Source organism: Manis javanica, chromosome 16, assembly GCF_040802235.1.
Source record: "Manis javanica isolate MJ-LG chromosome 16, MJ_LKY, whole genome shotgun sequence".
Taxonomy (NCBI): domain Eukaryota; kingdom Metazoa; phylum Chordata; class Mammalia; order Pholidota; family Manidae; genus Manis; species Manis javanica.
Window position 1 is genome coordinate 58,570,565 of NC_133171.1, and position 21,965 is coordinate 58,592,529.

General features: G+C 39.6%; 1 protein-coding gene across 11 annotated transcripts in view; it reads left to right on the forward strand.

The window, feature by feature from the left end:
- Window positions 1-21,965, forward strand: part of LOC108405269 (centrosomal protein of 63 kDa) — a 116,411-nt gene that overhangs the window by 18,086 nt on the left and 76,360 nt on the right. For all 11 annotated transcript variants that reach the window (XM_073224223.1, XM_037005053.2, XM_037005058.2 and 8 more), the window contains 2 exons: window positions 12,016-12,076; window positions 13,021-13,198. In XM_073224223.1, coding sequence (XP_073080324.1) covers window positions 12,033-12,076; window positions 13,021-13,198 — 222 coding nt within the window. In that variant the 5' untranslated portion in view covers window positions 12,016-12,032. The remainder of the gene's footprint in view (window positions 1-12,015; window positions 12,077-13,020; window positions 13,199-21,965) is intronic.

The window sequence follows — 21,965 nt, forward strand, 5'->3', positions numbered from 1 at the left end:
GACTGTTCACATCCCATATGTTCTTTTAACAGTAAATACTCTGTAGTTGTAAGATTTGGAGCACTACAATTTGCACTTCTCCTAATTCTTGGTTGAGTTCCAACAGTGTAGATCCAGTCAAATTTGTTGTTTTACTGTACACACAGGCCAGTTTACTTATCTCCTTCTTCATTCCCATGGCAAGTCCAGGAACCGGTGGGATGAGTGCATCTACACCTGTAGCAGTGCATGGATCTTTGTTGGGGTTTTTTGATGATCATCTTCTGGCATGAGTCTTCCAGAGAGTGCTGATGTTGGAAGTTCTTCTTCATATCGTATCTTAGTTCATTTTCGGGGTAGCCAAATTAGGCTTTGATCCTCTGTATAAGCACAAACAAATCCTTTGCCTACCCTTTTATATGCCCTTTATACCATTGTGTAGAACTCATTGGAGGTCACCACACAGGAACTGCTTTTTGTTGTTGTTGTTGTTATCATTAATCTACACTTAAATGATGAATATTATGTTTACTAGGCTCTCCCCTATACAAGGTCCCCCCTGTAAACCCCTTTAAAGTCACTGTCCATCAGCATAGCAAAATGTTGTAGAGTCACTTCTTGTCTTCTCTGTGTTCTACAGCCCTCCCTTTTCTCCCACCCCCCCCATGCATGCTAATCTTAATACCCCCGTTCTTCTCCCCACCCCCTAGTCCCTCCCTACCCACCCATCCTCCCCGGTCCCTTTCCCTTTGGTACCTGTTAGTCCATTCTTGAGTTCTGTGATTCTGCTGCTGTTTTATTCCTTCAGTTTTTCCTTTGTTCTTATACTCCACAGATGAGTGAAATCATTTGGTATTTCTCTTTCTCCGCTTGGCTTATTTTACTGAGTATAATACCCTCCAGCTCCATCCATGTTGCTGCAAATGGTAGGATTTGCCCTTTTCTTATGGCTGAGTAGTATTCCATTGTGTATATGTACCACATCTTCTTTATCCATTCATCTATCGATGGACATTTAGGTTGCTTCCAATTCTTGGCTATTGTAAATAGTGCTGCGATAAACATAGGGGTGCATCTGTCCTTCTCAAACTTGATTGCTGCATTCTTAGGGTAAATTCCTAGGAGTGGAATTCCTGAGTCAAATGGTAAGTCTGTTTTGAGCATTTTGATGAACCTCCGTACTGCTTTCCACAATGGTTGAACTAATTTACATTCCCACCAGCAGTGTAAGAGGGTTTCCCTTTCTCCACAGCCTCGCCAGCATTTGTTGTTGTTTGTCTTTTGGATGGCAGCCATCCTTACTGGTGTGAGGTGATACCTCATTGTAGTTTTAATTTGCATTTCTCTGATAATTAGCGATGTGGAGCATCTTTTCATGTGCCTTTTGGCCATCTGTATTTCTTTTTTGGAGAACTGTCTGTTCAGTTCCTCTGCCCATTTTTAATTGGGTTATTCGGTTTTTGTTTGTTGAGGCGTGTGAGCTCTTTATATATTCTGGACGTCAAACGTTTATCGGATCTGCCATTTTCAAATATATTCTCCCATACTGTAGGGTTCCTTTTTGTTCTATTGATGGTGTCTTTTGCTGTATAGAAGCTTTTCAGCTTAATATAGTCCCACTTGTTCATTTTTGCTGTTGTTTTCCTTGCCCAGGGAGATATATTCAAGGAGAGGTCACTCATGTTTATGTCTAAGAGGTTTTTGCCTATGTTTTTTTCTAAGAGTTTAATGGTTTCATGACTTACCTTCACGTCTTTGATCCATTTTGAGTTTACTTTTGTGTATGGGGTTAGGCAATGGTTCAGTTTCATTCTCCTACATGTAGCTGTCCAGTTTTGCCAGCACCATCTGTTGAAGAGACTGTGATTTCGCCATTGTATGTCCATGGCTCCTTTATCAAATATTAATTGACCATATATGTCTGGGTTAATGTCTGGATTCCCTAGTCTGTTCCATTGGTCTGTGTATCTGTTCTTGTGCCACTACCAAATTGTCTTGATTACTATGGCTTTATAGTAGAGCTTGAAGTTGGGGAGTGAGATCCCCCCTACTTTATTCTTCTTTCTCAGGATTGCTTTGGCTATTCGGGGTCTTTGGTGTTTCCATATGAATTTTTGAATTATTTGTTCCACTTCATTGAAGAATGTTGCTGGTAGTTTCATAGGGATTGCATCAAATCTGTATATTGCTTTGGGCAGGATGGCCATTTTGACAACATTATTTCTTCCTAGCCACGAGCATGGGATGAATTTCCATCTGTTAGTGTCCCCTTTAATTTCTCTTAAGAGTGACTTGTAGTTTTCAGAGTATAAGTCTTTCACTTCTTTGGTTAGGTTTATTCCTAGGTATTTTATTCTTTTTGATGCAATGGTGAATGGAATTGTTTTCCTGATTTCTCTTTCTATTGATTCATTGTTAGTGTATAGGAAAGCTACAGATTTCTGTGTGTTAATTTTGTATCCTGCAACTTTGCTGTATTCTGATATCAGTTCTAGTAGTTTTGGAGTGGAGTCTTTAGGGTTTTTTATGTACAGTATCATATCATCTACAGATAGTGACAGTTTAACTTCTTCTTTACCAATCTGGATTCCTTGTATTTCTTTGTTTTGTCTGATTGCCGTGGCTAGGACCTCCAGTACTATGTTAAATAACAGTGGGGAGAGTGGGCATCCCTGTCTTGTTCCCAATCTCAGAGGAAATGCTTTCAGCTTCTCGCTGTTCAGTATAATGCTGGCTGTGGGTTTATCATATATGGCCTTTATTATGTTGAGGTACTTGCCCTCTATTCCCATTTTGCTGAGAGTTTTTATCATGAATGGATGTTGAATTTTGTCAAATGCTTTTTCAGCATCTATGGAGATGATCTTGTGGTTTTTGTCTTTCTTTTTGTTGATGTGGTGGATGATGTTGATGGACTTTCGAATGTTGTACCATCCTTGCATCCCTGGGATGAATCCCACTTGGTCATGGTGTATGATCCTTTTGATGTATTTTTTAATTCGGTTTGCTAATATTTTGTTGAGTATTTTTGCATCTACGTTCATCAGTGATATTGGTCTGTAGTTTTCTTTTTTGGTGGGGTCTTTGCCTGGTTTTGATATTAGGGTGGTTTTGGGTTCATAGAATGAGTTTGGGAGTATCCCCTCCTCTTCTATTTTTTGGAAAACTTTAAGGAGAATGGGTATTATGTCTTCCCTGTATGTCTGATAAAATTCTAAGGTGAATCCATCTGGCCCGGGGGTTTTGTTCTTTGGTAGTTTTTTTATTACCGCCTCAATTTCGTTGCTGGTAATTGGTCTGTTTAGCTTTTCTGTTTCTTTCTGGGTCAGTCTTGGAAGGTTGTATTTTTCTGGGAAGTTGTCCATTTCTCCTAGGTTTTCCCACTTGTTAGCATATAGGTTTTCATAGTATTCTCTGATAATTGTTTGTATTTCTGTGGGGTCCGTCGTGATTTTTGTTTCTCATTTCTGATTCTTTTGATGTCTGTTGACTCTATTTTTTTCTTAATAAGTCTGGCTAGAGGCTTATCTATTTTGTTTATTTTCTCAAAGAACCAGCTCTTGGTTTCATTGATTTTTTTCTATTGTTTTATGCTTCTCAATTTTATTTATTTCTTCTCTTATCTTTATTATGTTCCTCCTTCTGCTGACCTTAGGCCTCATTTGTTCTTCTTTTTCCAATTTCAATAATTCTGACATTAGGCCATTTATTTGGGATTGTTCTTCCTTTTTTAAATATGCCTGGATTGCTATATACTTTCCTCTTAAGACTGCTTTTGCTGTGTCCCAGTAGTTGGGGCTTAGTGTTGTTGTTGTCATTTGTTTCCATATATTGCTGGATCTCCATTTTGATTTGGTCATTGATCTACTGATTATTTAGGAGTGTGTTGTTAAGCCTCCATGTGTTTGTGAGCCTTTTTGCTTTCTTTGTACAGTTTATTTCTAGTTTTATGCCTTTGTGGTCTGAAAAGTTGGTTGGTAGGATTTCAGTCTTTTGGAATTTACTGAGGTTCTTTTTGTGGCCTAGTATGTGGTCTATTCTGTAGAATGTTCCATGTGCACTTGAGAAGAATGTGTATCCTGTTGCTTTTGGATATAGAGTTCTGTAGATGTCTATGAGGTCCATCTGTTCTAGTGTGTTGTTCAGTGCCTCTGTGTCCTTACTTATTTTCTGTCTGGTGGATCTGTCCTTTGGAGTGAGTGGTGTGTTGAAGTCTCCTAGAATGAATGCATTGTATTCTATTTCCTCCTTTAGTTCTGTTTGTATTTGTTTCAGGTATGTTGGTGCTCCTGTATTGGGTGCATATATATTTATAATGGTTATATCCTCTTGTTGGACTGAGCCCTTTATCATTATGTAATGTCCTTCTTTGTCTTTTGTTACTTTCTTTATTTTGAAGTCTGTTTTGTCTGATACCAGAATTGCAACACCTGCTTGCTTCTCTCTGTTGTTTGCCTGAAATATGTTTTTCCATCCCTTGACTTTTAGTCTGTGCATGTCTTTGGGTTTGAGGTGAGTCTCTTGTAAGCAGCATATGGATGGATCTTGCTTTTTTATCCATTCTATTACTCTGTGTCTTTTGATTGGTGCATTCAGTCCATTTACATTTAGGGTGATTATTGAGAGGTATGAACTTATTGCCATTGCAGGCTTTAAGTTTGTGGTTACCAAAGGTTCAGGGTTAGCTTCTTTACTATCTTACTGTCTAACTTAACTCCCTTGTTGAGCTATTATAAACGCGGTCTGATGATTCTTTATTTCTCTCCCTTCTTATTCCTCCTCCTCCCTTCTTCATATGTTGGGTGTTTTGTTCTGTGCTTTTTTTCGGAGTGCTCCCATCTAGAGCAGTCCCTGTAGGATGCCCTGTAGAGGTGGTTTGTGGGAGGTAAATTCCCTCAACTTTTGCTTGTCTGGGAATTGTTTAATCCCTACTTCATATTTAAATGATATTCGTGCTGGATACAGTAGTCTTGGTTCGAGGCCCTTCTGTTTCATTGTATTAAGTATATCATGCCATTCTCTTCTGGCCAGTAAGGTTTCTGTTGAGAAGTCTGATGATAGCCTGATGGGTTTTCCTTTGTAGGTAACCTTTTTTTTCTCTCTGGCTGCCTTTAATACTTTGTCCTTGTCTTTGATCTTTGCCATTTTAATTATTATGTGTCTTGGTGTTGCTCTCCTTGGATCCCTTGTCATGGGAGTTCTGTGTACCTCTGTGGTCTGAGAGGCCATTTCTTCGCCTAGTTTGGGGAAGTTTTCAGCAATTATTTTTTCAAAGACACTTTCTATCCCTTTTTCTCTCTCTTCTTCTTCTGGTACCCCTATAATGGGTATGTTGTTCCTTTTTGATTGGTCACTCAGTTCTCTTAGAATTCTTTCATTCATGCAGATCCTTTTATCTCTCTCTGCATCAGCTTCTCTGTGTTCCTGTTCTCTGTTTTCTAGTCCATTAATGGTCTCTTGCATCTCGTCCATTCTGTTTTGAAGTCCTTCCAGAGCTTGTTTTATTTCTGTATTCTCCTTCCTTAGTTCTTGCATATTTCTCTGCAAGTCCATCAGCATGGTTATGACTTTTGTTTTGAATTCTTTTTCAGGAAGACTGGCTAAATCTATCTCCCCAGGTTCCTTCTCAGGGGAGGATGTAGCAGATGCCGAAGCTGTCTGGGTTAGTCTTGTCTGGATCGTGTTTTTTTGCCTTTTTATGTTGACAGGTGCTATTGACTGTCAGCTGGGAGGGCCAAACCTTTCACTTGCTACTGGCCTTTCTTTACTGGGACAACTGCAACCCCTAGTGGCTTGTGTTGGGTAATTGCGTGTAGACTGGGTCTTTGTGATTTGCCTGGCTGATACGGAGAGAACTCCCTTTCTGAGGGGGCGGGGCCTGCCTTAGGCTGTTTCTCTGCTTTTGCAGAGCCCGGAGGGGTAATGGACGGGGGGTGGGGTGGGGTTGTTTGGCTGTTTACCTCCGTGAGGTGTCTCAGAGCTGTTGCCCAGGGGGTTAGTGCGCCCAGTTTTCCCTGTAATTTCTGGCCACTGGACTGTGACCTTTGTTGTTTCTGTCCAGCTGTTATGTCCCTGTCCCTTTAAGACTTTCAAAAAGCACTCGCTTTTCTTTGTCACAGGGACATCAGCTTCGGAACCTGCTCAGATGTCTTGCTGCCCTGTTTCCTTAGTTTCCAGCCCTCCATGCATGCACTGTGTCTGCACTCTGGTGCGGGTGGCTGGGGCTGGGTGTTTAGCAGTCCTGGGCTCCCTCTCCCTCCCGCCGGGAGCTGGGGGGAGGTGTGCTTGTGTCCTGCCGGGCCAGGGCTTGTATCTTACCCCTTTCATCAAGCACTGGGCTCTTGCACGAGTGGATGTAGTCTGGCTGTTGTCCTGTGTCTTCTGGTCTCTCTTTTAGGATTAGTTGTATTTGTTGTATTTTCAAAAATATATGTTTTTGGGAGGAGATTCCCACTCTCCTACTCATGCCGCCATGTTGGCTCCACCTCTTTTTGCCTTTTTAAAATCATCATGAACTTAATAGAGTTGAATGTATTTTAACTGTTTCACCCTATTAGTGTTTTTTTTTTCTTCTGATACTCAAATTGTCCTGTCTTTGAACAGTGATAGCCCCTTTAAGTTGGCTTCTATTCACGTTGATATGACCAGTATTATCTATGATATTGTCTTGGTTTTTTTGGTAAATCATGTTCCTGGCTCATTTGTACATTTCTGGCCACCAAGAAACCCTGGTTTCTTTGAGGGGGAGGTGGCATTTAGATACCACAGCCTGGGTGCTAGAGGTGTTCTTGCTGCTAGATTGGTCATTGGTTCTTGGATTTACAGTGGCCAGAGTTAGGAAATATATTTTAAAGAGAAATATACAAAACACATATTGATATTTCCAATTTAACTTTATCACTTTTTTAAATATTTGATTTTATATTTGTATCTTCTTGCTGAAAATCTTGGTACCTAAGGTCATTAACATAATTACTTTTTCTTTATATTATATATAATGGTTTCAAATACCAATTTTATTAACAATGATTCCTTGTTCACAATGTGAGTGTTCAAGATTTCTTGGCAGATCTTTTGTATCCTTAGTAAATAGCCCACTTGGGATATATACAGTAAAAGAACTGCATTTTAAAGGCATATGAATCAGTTTTGTATGTGGTTAGGCTGTCAACTGATGTCTAGTTGATCATTTATTTCATTTCCAATTTTTCGACACTCCTTTTTTTCCAACTGGATTTGTTTTATTATATGTAAAATATTAGCATAGTTCCTATGAAACAAGTACCTGTAAAACGACGTATATCTAGATAAGCTTTTATCCCTGTTCTCTTGACCCTATTTCCCTTTCTTATAGATGTTGTATTTACTAGTTTGGGGTTTATCCTTCCATAAAAGCAAATGTACTATATATGTATGCATACATATATAGACAGGTATACATGTATGTGCATATACATGTGTGTATATAGGTATATATCAATGTGCATATATGTGTATATTTCTCCTTTATTAAAGGCAGTACTTGCATATATTTTTTTGTATCTTGCTTTTTTTCACCAAATAATGTATGTCCTGTAGATCCCTCATAGAAGTATATATTGTTACCCCTTTTTTCAGCTTTTTAGTAGTAGTCCATGGTGAATAAATATTCAACTAGTCCTCTCTTGATAGGCATTTGTGTTGTCACCTGCTGTTGCAAATAGTGCTGCACTCTATATCCTTATGCATATATGATTTTGTAATCTTGCCCATGTATCTTTGGGATAGCTTCCTAGAAGTGCCATTGTTGGGTCAAAGGGTAAGTACCCAAATATCACTTGCTAAGTATTGCCAAAATCTCTATAGTTGTGCTATTTTGCATTCCTACCTACAGTGTGTGTGAGGGTCCATTTCACCAGTCTTGTCATCAGAGGATGTTGTCCAACTTTTATTGGACAACTTTTATTAATCTTTGGTTCATCTAATACAGAAGAAAGGGCAACTCAGTGTAGTTTAAATACATATTTCTCTTATTGTGAGCAAGGTTTAGCATCTCCATATGTTTAAGGTCATTTGCATTCCTTTTTCTATGAACCACTTGTTAATATCTTCTGCCCATTTTTCTGTAGATTTCTTTTTCTCTCAACTGTAGAGGCTCTCTATATTTTGAATAACTTCTTTGTGACAAAATTTTCAGATACTGTCTTTTAACTTTGCTTATGTCATTTTTCCCCTGTAAAAGTGTATTTTTAATCTACTCTGAAAGTCAGTCTTTTCTTATTCTTTCTGGATTTTGAGACATAGTTTGGACAATGTTTTAAATTTCATTTTTATTTTGGAAAATTTCTTTGACAAATTATCTGCTGATTTTTTCCAGTTAAGTGTAAGTAGGAACCTTTCTGAGCAATGGTAAATTATATTGATTGTTTATTGGAGCAGTCACAGTTTATCAACCACAGTATCTCTGATACTGCCATAGATCTTTGTAATCGTAGTAAAATTAAGGCAGGTAAGGGACAGAGCATTGCTGTCCTCCTTTAAACAAGACTTGATGAGTAGGCATATCCCTTCTTTTAGTACACATTTATTCATAATTCTATTCAGAGATTTTATTTTCTCCCTGGGTCCCATTATGTGAGTAATTTGATTTTGGACGTATACTCTGGATATTTTTCCTGATTTGTTAATGGATATATTTCCTGATTGTAAAATGAAGAAGTTAAATGGGAGGTCTTTGGATCCTTTCTAGCTTTTAAATTCCAACATATTAGTGAATTTCAAATATTTGCCCATTATAAGATACTCTATTTGGATTCCTTTGCTTAAGATTTAAAGTATGTTTTCCTTGCTTCTCCGACTTGGTGAAAAAGCTTGTATTTCCTTCAGCCATCCTATTCCAGATTTCACTGATTTGAAACAGCCTTCATTCCAAAGAAAAGTCATAATTAATAACTTGTGTTTGTTGATATCTTGGTCTCACTAAGAAATGGCTGAAATTGTGTTATATCAATTGTAGAGCTACACAGTTTCCATTTAATCACATTAGCATTTTATGTTAGTGGCAAGGAGGAGCAAATTATTAAACAGTAATTATTTAAATTTCTATTTAATATTATGAGCAAATAATATCTAACTTTACACAACATCACATGGCACAGGCAAAGAAGAAAGCAATATGACATCATGCATAGAGTTTAATGAGGGTCAGGTTGGTTAGGAAAGGAGTCAGTGATGTAGCTGTGAGAAAAACCTGGAGGAATTCTGGATCCTGCTACTTACCTGATCCTAAGGAGTAAGAACTGATGGTGTTTGGCAGCTATTCAAGGAAATGGTGAAGGTAGTATTAAAGAAATACACTGCACATTAATAGGATTACTTTATTCTCCACAGGGAATGTTTCTTTCCCCCTCACCCCCTTCTTTTTTTTCCCCCTTATTTTAAACTGGCATCTCTTTGTCTTAGTCTTAGACAATTTGTTTGATTCTGAGATGGCAGTTTTCCCCTATATGGGCTATTTTCATTGTCGTGCTACTGCCACCTGGTGGCCATATTGGTGAAGTCATACTTCAGTTTATGTTTTTTCCTGTATCTAGACTTTTTGATTTGGTTTGATTTTGTTTATTGACAAGAACATGCTACTAAACCAATAGAAGATATGAAGGTATTTTGAGGTCTAAAATACTATAAAATATAGGAAGATTTCACATTGGCTGGGACTTAGGAGTCAACAATGCCGAGGTTTGAATTCTAGGATTACAGTATGTACTTTACCACAGTCAAGTTATTTTACCCTCCAAGCCTCAGTTTCCTCAAAGTCATAGTATCTGTCTTTTATGAATGTTGTGAAGATTGAGTTAGACAACATATATAGGGAAGAACAGTTGAGTATTCAATGACTAATATTCAGTAACATTTATTATATTAATTATTAAATAATAATATCATCCCAAAAATATATTGGTGTATTATCTATTACTAAATGTGTATCACTAGTATATATTACTAAATATATTAACGTTTAATGAACTAAAGACGTATAATTTTACTAATGGTAATTTCGAATAACTAAATATATTGGTGTATTATCTATTACTAAATGTGTATCACTAGTATATATTACTAAATATATTAACGTTTAATGAACTAAAGACGTATAATTTTACTAATGGTAATTTCGAATAACTAGCCGCACTGTTCTCAGAAATATCACTTTCCTACATATTTTAATAATTATCCATGTGCAGTTGTCAGGAGCATGCTACTTAACAGTGGACACTTAATTAGCTATTAGAAGTCCATGAAAAAGCTGGAGGAAACCTGGGACATTATAGTTCATACCCCTTAATTTACAGATGCAAAAACTGAAGTCCAAGGACTAGAAAGCTAGTTAGTTGCAGAACAGGCAGGACTGCTGGGTTTCCGTCGGCAAGGTACTGTGTGAGCTGTGTGCTGCTGCTCAGTTCCCGAGAGTGGACCAAAAAATGGAATCTGGGTTGCACTGTAATTGGCCATATCGTGGTTGTGGTTTGAAAGAAAGTGGAGTAGAACACAAAAACCTTTTTCTTTAGGTTTTTATTTTGTTTCATTTGGTGTAATATGAAGGATAAACCAAGGAAGAAAGCCTCTCTGCCGTATTTGTGCATAGTTTGTCTAGTTTTCCTGTTAGAAATAGATGTAGGTAACATGCAGTGGTTTATTCCCCAGTCTTCTCGTTCTCCTCTGTGTCTCCAGAACATGCTCTCTATGCCTGTCATTATGTTTATTTGTTACACTTTGGGGAACATTTTTGGTTAATTTTTTCTTTCCCTTACTGGACTGTTAATTCCTTAAAAGGCCATGTCTTTCATCACTGTTTATCTAGTGGTTAGTATAGCAGTGAATTCTTTATTGAATGAAGGAATCCCCTTCTCAGAGCAATAAATGTATAGGTGAGGCATTAGGACAGTGGGGCCAAGCCTCCACAGCACAGTCTTTGGGAAGTACCTAGGGAATCATTCAGTGTAGAGTCTTTGAAGGCCTGGCAGAAAGAAATCTGTCAGGTCTGAGAACTGATGTGACATTGGTTAACTTTTTGAAGATTTGTGATAAGAGGTGAGAAACTTAGAGCAGGTACTACTTGTTGGCACTTCCAAATTTTAGGGGGGCCTTTTTTCTCTCCCCTCTCACCTTCCTTTCTTTATGGTGTGTCTCCCTTCCCACAGCAGTCTGTTCTGTCTCCCTTCCCTGCTCGCTTTGCTGGACACTCTTCTCTGTAGTTCTCCAGCTCTGACCAGTGTGCATAGGAGGGTAGATAAAAGGGAGGGGGGTTCAGAGAAGTTCAGCCCAAAGCATCCAGCATGTGCCATGTTGAAATGCTATAGGAGGCTCTGGAGCTGCAGGGATGCATAAAATCGGTTTTCTGTCCTTGTGGGATGAATAGTAAGGAAAAAGGGTAGTGTAATTTCCAGTGTGGTGTAACTCCTCTGAAAGAGCCCAGGAGTAGGAGCGATGATGCGCAGAGGAGGGAGGGTCCACTAGCTGCCTTTTAGGGGAGGGCGGGTTGTTCTAGGAAGTGTCATGGACCTGTCACCTCCAGAGTGAGTAGGATCTCCATGATGGACCAAGGAGGTCAAGCTCAGGGCATTTAATTTTTTTATAATATCTTTTGAAAATAACAAAGAGTTACATCCTTCCTCTGGCATGTGTGACCACTAATTTCTTTTTCTCATTTTGTAAGGGGGTTTGTGACAGTGTCCCGCAGCTTCTAGCACTTGATCTCCACCCCTGGCCCACCCTTACTTTAGGAAGTAGGGATACAACAGTGAAGGAGTTAGTTTCAGTCACACAGGGAGCGTGTCAACAGCAATTCTGATCATTTTAAGTTATTTTAGTCTGAAATGTATTTGGTTCTAATGTCCTTGAGATGATATCCCATGACTGCTTCACAGCCACCTCTACTAAGAAGTGCTGCATTCTCAGTGATACTTGTGTGCTTGCATTCACATCCTTAAGTTTGTAAGTTGGAATGTTATTGCTTGGAAAATGAAATTTATCCTGACTCATTTTTTGCTTTCCCAGTTACCAGAACAAAGGGGATGGAGGCTTTGTTGGAAGGAATTCAAAATCGGGGACGTGATGAGTAAGTTGACTTTTGACCCCAAGCTTCTCACTGAGTTTTAAAAGCATATATCTGAGTTATGCCTCTGACCATCTTGTGCTTTGGATGTAGAAGCAAAAGTGTTGAGCAAAAGCTAAGCTGATGCACGTCATGTTTGTGGACAGCATAATTCTTGGGGTGTTTGCCTCATCTCAGCAGTGTCAAGCTGGATGGATGCTTGCTCTCATCCCACTTTAAGTTTTCTCCTCTTACAAAGCAAAAGTAGAAGTACAGGGGTTTTGTGACACTAAGAACAAGGCTTTTTTTAAAAAGTTATGCAAGCCATTAGTAGTTACAACTCTCTGTGGCCATGCCTGGAAACCTCTTTGAATCCAGTACATCCATGTCTACTTCTGTTTCCACCTGTGCAATGTCTGGCATCTCCTGAAACCTGGGAGGACATCAGTTAAGTTTATAATAATAAAGTAGGTTACAGTACGTTTCTAATAATAAGGTGGGAAGAAATGGTTGAAATAATTCTGGCTTAAGCATGAATTTCTTGAAGCAGCTCTTAAATTGCATCATCATTTTCCCAATAGCCTACTTGCTTCCAAGGCTTTTTGTTTTGGCTAGCTGAGAATGTGACGAGCTTGCCCGGATTCTTCCTGAAGGTTTCCTAAACATTGCAAAAGAGCTAGTTGTTGGTTGTGGAAGTCTCATTTATAAGCCAGACTCAAAACATCATGTGTGTTTGACCACGTGACCACACTTTAGGCTGGCTATTAGAAGAGGACAGAATATTCTGTGGAAGAAGTAATCACATTAAAAGGAGGAAAGGTTCAGAAATCCTATTTTTTGCTTCTGATAGTTTGTTAACTTTGTTCTACCCTCAGGTAGGTTTACAGCTGCTATATTTTTACATGTGAAAGATGGAAAGCCACTTGAACATATGTTCTGTGTTTTTAAGAGTCTCTTATTATTTATAGGGAATTTTTGACATCCTGTGAGGCAGAACTACAGGAGCTCATGAAACAGATTGACATAATGGTGGCTCATAAAAAGTCTGAATGGGAAGGGCAGACGCATGCTCTGGAAGCTTGCCTGGATATCCGTGAACGGGAACTTAAAACTCTCAGGAGTCAGTTGGACACGAATCACAAAGAGGTAAAGCAGTTGATTGATTCCTCTTCCTGATATTTTGACCTTGCCTTTTTATATTAAAAGTGTTTCTTAAATATTTGTTGAAGAAAGTATTTGTGTGTCAAGTTCATTTCTGCAGTTGACCCTTAAATAACACAGGAGTGAGGCGTACCAACCCCCTTTGCAGTTGAAAATCTGTATATGACGTCTGACTCCCCCACAACTTAACTTTTATTAGCTTACTGTTGACCGGAAGCCTTACTGGTAAAATAAGTGGTTGATTAACATAGTTTGTGTGTTATATGAACTCTAAACAGTGTTCTTACAATAAAGTAACAATAAGAACAATGTTATTAAGAATATAAGGAAAATGCACTTAAGAGTACTGTATTATTTATTGAAAAAAAGTTGCATTTAACTGGACCTGCACAGTTCAAACCTGTGTCTTTTAACTCTGGTGGTTTCTTTTTGAAGGAAAATCTATTGTGAAAATATATAAGGTTATTAATACTTATCTCAGGGCCATGCTGCCTTGTTCACATATTACACATGCATAACTTTTTAAAGAAAATGTAAAGGTTGTCACATGATCTTTGTATGGCCTTCATCCTGTTACATGTCCATATTAACTTCACCAAGATTAGCAAATGGTGTTTTTGGCCTCATTGTATGGCTGGTGTAAAAAAGTTAAGCTCCAAATTCAATAATTTACCTCTTTTGGTTAAATACAAAACAAAACTCAGGAAATTATTTTAAAAAATTTATATTTGCCTTTGCTGAAAATTAGGGGAAAAGAGGAAAATAAAAATTACTTGTAATCCCATCACCCATAATTATTGGTGATTTCGGAGAAATGTTTAATAGTATATACTGACTGACTTCTCATTATTTTGCTGGTACAGTAAAAAGTACACTGACTATTGGAAAGGAAGCAGAAAGCATTTATATGCACAGGAACTGCTTCTAGATTTCTGGCGTGATATCAATCTCAAAAGAACTGGAAGAATTGTAGGGGAACGCCAGCCCCAAGCCCTGCTCTTGGGGCTTTCCTGCCAGTAGGCTCCCCACTCAGTAGCGCTATTACTCAGCTCATTTGAGTACATGGCCCTGAGCAACCCACGTGAAGGTTGTGTGAGGGTCATTTACAAAAGTAGCTTAGAAATCTGTCGTGCAAGGAAAGACTGACGTTTGATAAAAGGTTTTTATGCCTGTCAAGAGAATCTCTAAGTGGTTGGCCATTTACACTTTAGGTCAAAACAGTACATGCTAATATTGGCTGTGTCAAATTTAGGTTTTAGTGAATGCCAATTGATAAACTGGAATTTATTTTAAAATTTGGGTAGATCTTTGAGAATGTATTTTAAAATTATATCTCATGAAAATGTATAGAAGGTGGTGAAAAAGTACATGAAATGATAGCATATTTGAATTTAGGTGGGGTCAATGCCCCTTGTGTGATAAGCTACTTCAGCTACCATTTCTTTATTTCTCCTAGGGCAAAACAGAAGTCTGTTCAGTAAATTAAATTGATAGTAGTTTCCGAGTTAAGAAAAACACTGTATATATAGATATCCAAGTGTTTAATTTTGTTAGAAACCCATTAAATTTCCATGTGTGTGATGATGAGAGTATTTAGTCACTCTGAGACTATTTGAACTTGTTCCAGGAGCTTGGATTTGATGTCAAGGACATTACTGCTATTACTAAATACCTTAAAGAGAAATTAAAGGGATTGGATAAAAGGGTATCTCGCCGCGACTCTCCTTACCCCAGAACGACTCAGGAGACATGGCCCATGCAAGAGATTTTATTCTCTGAAAGAGGAGAGAGAGGGAGAGAGAGAGAGAGAGAGAGTGAGAGTGAGTCCAGGCATGATTTTCACCGGCTTATGTGCTTGGGACCATGGGGTAGATGGACGATAAATTACCATGTTCTTACATTCCTCCCTTTTCTGTTTTATAAGTGGTAGAGGACTTGGGAAGGGCTGAAGGTCAGTCTTCAGTAACTGCTTCCTGCTGATTAGGGGCGATGAAGTTCATTTTTATATTGATGGGGGTGGTCCTCGGATGAGCCCTTGGTCTGAAGTGGCCACGGCGTGTTCTGTTTAATAAGGATCATCGTCTTTGGAGAGGGGTTGGTAATCCTGTAATACAAGCTGGTTAAACGTCTGGTTAGAAAGTTTTTGCATTTGGGCCGATTGCTATGTTTACATAGGGTGGCTGAATTATAGCATTCTTTGGGGACATTTGTAGGCAGCAAAGCAACCTGTAGGGCAAAGGGAATCCTTGATGGTGCAATCTTTTGGACAGTCTGAAAGAGAAGAAAGGGCTGGCATTGGAAAGATAGGTCTGGTGAGAGAGTAAGTGTTGAGACCAGGGTTAACAATCTTGAAGCATGATGCATGGCAGTTATAAGGAAGGTCTTAGGACTTCGTGCTGGCAGAAACGTCTTCAGTGACAAGTGGAAGTGGAGATGAGCAGCGCGAAATGCAGAGAGTAAGAGGTCCCGTCAGGGCGGAGGACTAGGAACCTGTGGGAGATTTGGAGATTTGGAGGGAGGGGAATAAGGTGAGACAAATGGCTTAAGGTGGGAGTTGTGTATCCAATGGGGAAGACCGTGAAGTTTAACTGCAGTTGACGTAGAAAGGATTACTGTGTATGGTCCTTACCATTTGGGAGTTAGAGATGGTGTCACTTGGTGTGGCAGGGATAGGAGCACAGAGTCTCCTGGGTGATAAAAAGTAGAAGTGGATCTTGAGGTTTTGGTGTATAGAAGTCAGCGTGGGACCAGAGTAGAGAGTGAATGTTAAAGTTAAGGGTTGACGAGATGAGGAAGGATAGGAGGTTAGGAGTTGAGACCTGGAGGAAGTACAGGGCGGCCATACATGAGTTCAAAAGGAGAAAGTGTAGCAGGTTTTTTTGGTAAGGTCCGGAGTTGAAGTAGGGTCAAGGGAGGAGTTTTATCCAGTCAAGGTGGAGCTCCAGAGATAATTTAGTAAGGATAGATTTGAGGGTTCTATTGGTTCTTTCCACCTTACCTGAGGATTGTGGGTGATAGGGGATGTGAAAATGCCATGGAATATTAAGGGCTTTAGTGGTTGTCTGAGAGATTTGAGAGATAAACTCGGGGACATTGTCTGATTGTAAGGAAGTAGGTATCCCAAAGCGTAGGATAATTTCAGACAGTAGGACGTTGGAGACAGTCTGGGCTCGTTTGTTAGATGTGGGAAAGGCCTCAGCCCATCCCTAAAATGTGTCCACCAGTACTAAAAGATACCGGTGGCATTTGACTGGGGGCATGTGAGTAAAGTTGAGCTGCCAAACAGTCCCGGGAATGAGCCCTCCTGCTTGATGGGTAGGAAAGGTGGGTGGTCGAGAAGGTGAGTTGGGATTGACTTTTTGACAGATCTTACATGTAGTGGTGAGTGTTTTGAGGAAGGCAGTTTCTGAATGAGAAAGAGGGAGGTAAGTTTTAAGAAAGAGTTGTAAAGATTGGAGGTTGGGGTGAAATAAGTGATGTAAGTAGGAGATTATGGCCTCAGTGGAAGGCGGGCTGGTAGTTGTAGAAACGGATTTTTTAGGGCCTGGAACGAGGGCACCTATTACAAGGGCTAACGCTGCTTTTCGGGCTGCCTCATCGGCCCTGTTGTTACCAAGGGGGATGGATGACTGATCTGACCAATGAGAGCAGCAATGTACTAGGCCTATGGCTGTTGGAAGATGTGAGGCTTCTATCAGTAATATAATGTGTTTGGCATTGGCGATAGAGCTGCCCTTGTTGAGGAGTCCCCGTTCTTTCCAGATTGCTGCATGGGACAGCAGGATATGGAAAGCATATTTAGAATCAGTATAGATGGTAAGAGAGGACCCCTGCGCCAAAGTGAAGGCTCGGGTAAGGGCAATCAGTTCTGCTTGTTGGTTTGTAGTGTTAGGAGGTAAGGGCTTTGCCTCGATAGTTTTGTCCAGAGAGTCAATGGCATATCCAAAGGCCCGTTGAACACCCTCATGGATAAAGGAACTGCCATCAGTAAACCAGGTATATGTGGCCTGAGGAAGGACACCCTCCTGAATGTGGGAGGGACAGGGTAGGAGTTCATCTAGAGTTTGTAAGCAGTTATGGAAGGGGGGTTGTGATCCTGCCTGTAGATTGGGAGGTAATGGAAGAAGGGTGGAGTGATTAAGGGGAGGACAGGTTTTGAAATTGAGGGAGGTGTCCTCAACTAGGGCAACCTGAAGTGATAGAATCCTGCAGGGGAAAAGAGTCTGCAGGCCTTTGTAGGTAAGGAGTTCAGAAAGAGGATGAGGGGAGAAAGCAGTTGTGGTTGACCTGAAGGTGAGTTTTTTGGATTCTTGAATGAGGACGGCAGCCGCTGCTAGGGCTCGCAGGCAAGGAGCCCATCCCCAAATAGTAGAATCTAGTTTTTTGGAAAGATAGGCAACCGGAGCAAAGGAGGGTCCTAACATATGTCCCAAAACTCCCAGACCAAAGCCCTGCCTTTCTGAGACATATAGAGAAAAGGGGCGTGTGAGATCAGGCAAGTGCAGAGCGGGGGCTTGTAGAAGGGCCAGCTGGAGTTTATAGAAGGGCTTAGCTTTGGGTGTCGAGAGGCTCAGTAAGAGGTCCTTGAGATGCTTCATATAGGGGGACAGCCAGGAGTGAAAAGTTGGGGATCCATGAATGAAGGAACCCAGCAAGACCCAGGAAAGAAAGAATTTCATGTTTGTTGTTTGGAATGAGTATGGTTTGTAGAAGTTTTTTCCTGTCTATGGTAATGGGCTTGTAGCCTGGGGAGAGCTAAACTTCCAGGTGTGTGACCTGAGCGGCAGACAGCTGAAGTTTGGAGGGTGAGATCCGATAGCCATGTTGTGGGAGAAACTTTAAAAAGCGAATAGTATCCTATTGAGAGGTTTGTCTGGGGGACTGCACAGGAGGAGATCATCTACATATTGAAGGAGGGTGGAGCTCGAGAGAGTAAGGGATTTGAGGTCTTGTGCTAGAGCCTGTCCAAAAAAGGTGGGGACTATCTCTAAAGTCTCGGGGAAGGACTGTCCAGGTCAGTTGAGTAGAAGTCTGAGTGGTAGGATTGGTCCAGGTGAAAGCAAATAGATTTTGAGAGTCAGGATGGAGGAGGATAGTGAAGAATGCATCTTTGAGATCAAGGACAGAAAAGTGAGTGGTGGAAGCAGGAATGGTAGACAATAAAGTATAGGGGTTAGGGACCACAAGGATGGATGGGAAAAACAGCTGCATTAATTACTCTTAGGTCCTGGACAAGCCTGTAAGAACCATTAGGCTTTTTTTTTTTACTTTTTTATTCATTTTATTATCATCAATCTACAATTACATGAAGAACATTATGGTCACTAGACTTCCCCTTCACCAAGTCCCCCACCACAAACCCCATTACAGTCACTGTCCATCAGCATAGTAAGATGCTGTAGACTCACTACTTGTCTTCTCTGTGTTGCACATCCCTCCTTATGCCCTCCCCCACATTATACATGCTAATCGTAAGGCCCCCTTTCTTTTTCCCTGCCTTATCCCTCCCTTTCCACCCCTCCTGCCCAGTCCCTTTCCCTTTGGTAACTGTTAGTCCATACTTGGGTTCTGTGATTCTCCTGCTGTTTTGTTCCTTCAGCTTTTCTTTATTCTTATACTCCACATATGAGTGAAATCATTTGGTACTTGTCTTTCTCCGGCTGGCTTATTTCATTGAGCATAATGCCTTCTAGCTCCATCCATGTTATTACAAATGATAGGATCTGTTTTTTTATTATGGCTGAGTAATATTCCATTGTGTATATGTACCACCTCTTCTTTATCCATTCATCTGCTGATGGACATTTAGGTTGCTTCCATTTCTTGGCTATTGTAAATAGTGCTGCGATAAACATAGGAGTGCATCTGTCTTTTTCAAACTGGAGTGCTGCATTCTTAGGGTAAATTCCTAGAAGTGGAATTCCTGGGTCAAATGCTATTTCTATTTTGAGCTTCTTGAGGAACCTCCATACTGCTTTCCACAATGGTTGGACTAATTTGCATTCCCACCAGCAGTATAGGAGGGTTCCCCTTTCTCCACAACCTCGCCAACATTTGTTGTTGTTTGTCTTTTGGATGGTGGCGATCCTTGCTGGTGTGAGGTGATATCTCATTGTGGTTTTAATTTGCATTTCTCTGATGACAAGCGATGTGGAGCACCTTTTCATGTGTCTGTTGGCCATCTGAATTTCTTCTTTGGAGAACTGTCTGTTCAGCTCCTCTGCCCATTTTTTAATTGGATTATTTGCTTTTTGTTTGTTGAGGTGTGTGAGCTCTTTATATATTTTGGATGTCAACCCTTTATTGGATCTGTCATTTATGAATATATTCCCCATACTGTAGGGACCTTTTTGTTTTATTGATGTTGTCCTTTGCTGTACAGAAGCTTTTCAGCTTGATATAGTCTCACTTGTTCACTTTTGCTGTTGTTTTCCTTGCCTGGGGAGATATGTTCATAAAGAAGTTGCTCATGTTTATGTCCAAGAGATTTTTGCCTATGTTTTTTTCTAAGACTTTTATGGTTTCATGACTTACATTCAGGTCTTTGATCCATTTTGAATTTACTTCTGTGTGTGGGGTTAGACAGTGATCCAGTTTCATTCTCTTAAATGTAGCTGTCCAGTTTTTTGCCAGCACCATCTGTTGAAGAGACTGTCATTTCCCCATTGTATGTCCATGGCTCCTTTAGCGAATATTAATTGACCATAAATGTTTGGGTTAATATCTGGGGTCTCTATTCTGTTCCACTGGTCTGTGGCTCTGTTCTTGTGCCAGTACCAAACTCTTGATTACTGTGGCTTTGTAATAGAGCTTGAAGTTGGGGAGCGAGATCTCCCCCACTTAATTCTTCTCAGGATTGTTTTGGCTGTTCAGGGTCTTTGGTGTTTCCATATGAATTTTTGAACTATTTGTTCTAGTTCATTGAAGAATGTTGGTAATTTGATAGGGATTGCATCAATCTGTATATTGCTTTGGGCAGGATGGCCATTTTGACGATATTAATTCTTCCTAGCCAAGAGCATGGGATGAGTTTCCATTTGTTAGTGTCCTCTTTAATTTCTCTTAAGAGTGTGTTATAGTTTTAAGAGTATATGTCTTTCACTTCCTTGGTAAGGTTTATTCCTAAGTATTTTACTCTTTTTAATGCAATTGTGAATGGAATTGTTTTCCTGATTTCTCTTTCTATTAGTTCATTGTTAGTGTATAGGAAAGCCACAGATTTCTGTCTGTTAATTTTGTATCCTACAACCTTGCTGTATTCCGATATCAGTTCTAGTAGTTTTGGAGTGGAGTCTTTAGGGTTTTTTATGTACAATATCATGTCATGTGCAAATAGTGACAGTTTGACTTCTTCTTTGCCAATTTGGATTGGTTGTATTTCTTTGTTTTGTCTAATTGCCGTGGCTAGGACCTCCAGTACTATGTTGAATAACAGTGGGGAGAGTGGGCATCCCTGTCTTGTTCCCGATCTCAGAGGAAAAGCTTTCAGCTTTTCCCTGTTCAGTATGATGTTAGCTGTGGGTTTATCATATATAGCCTTTATTATGTTGAGGTACTTGCTCTCTATACCCATTTTGTTGAGAGTTTTTATCATGAATGGATGTTGAATTTTGTCAAATGCTTTTTCAGCATCTATGGAGATGATCATGTGGTTTTTGTCCTTTTTGTTGATGTGGTGAATGATGTTGATAGATTTTCGAATGTTGTACCATCCTTGCATCCCTGGGATGAATCCCACTTGGTCATGGTATATGAGCCTTTTGATGTATTTTTGAATTCGATTTGCTAATATTTTGTTGAGTAGTTTTGCATCTACGTTCATCAGGGATATTGGTCTGTAATTTTCTTTTTTGGTGGGGTCTTTGCCTGGTTTTGGTATTAGGGTGATGTTGGCTTCATAGAATGAATTTGGGAGTATCCCCTCCTCTTCTATTTTTTGGAAAACTTTAAGGAGAATGGGAATTATATCTTCTCTGTATGTCTGATAAAATTCCGAGGTAAATCCATCTGGCCCAGGGGTTTTTTTCTTGGGTAGTTTTTGGATTACTGCTTCAATTTCTTTGCTCATAATTGGTTTGTTTAACTTTTGTGTTTCTTCCTTGGTCAGTCTTAGAAGGTTGTATTTTTCTAGGAAGTTGTCCATTTCGCCTAGGTTTTCCAGCTTCTCAGCATATAGGTTTTCATAGTAGTCTCTAATAATTCTTTGTATTTCTGTTGGGTCTGTCGTGATGTTTCCTTCCTCGTTTCTGATTCTGTTGATGTGTGTTGATTCTCTTTTTCTCTTAATAAGTCTGGCTAGAGGCTTATCTATTTTGTTTATTTTCTCCAAGAACCAGCTCTTGGTTTCATTGATTTTTTTCTTGTTTTATTCTTCTCAATTTTGTTTATTTCTTCTCTGATCTTTATTATGTCCCTCCTTCTGCTGACTCTAGGCCTTATTTGTTCTTCTTTTTCCAATTTTGATAATTTTGATGTTAGACTATTCATTTGAGTTTGTTCTTCCTTCTTTAAATCTGACTGGGATGCTATATACTTTCCTCTTAAGACTGCTTTTGCTGCATCCCACAGAAGTTGGGGCTTTGTGTTGTTGTTGTCATTTATTTCCATATATTGCTGGATCTCCATTTTAATTTGGTCATTGATCCATTGACTATTTAGGAGTGTGTTGTTAAGCCTCCATGTGTTTGTGAGCCTTTTTGCTTTCTTTGTACAATTTATTTCTAGTTTTATGCCTTTGTGGTCTGAAAAGTTG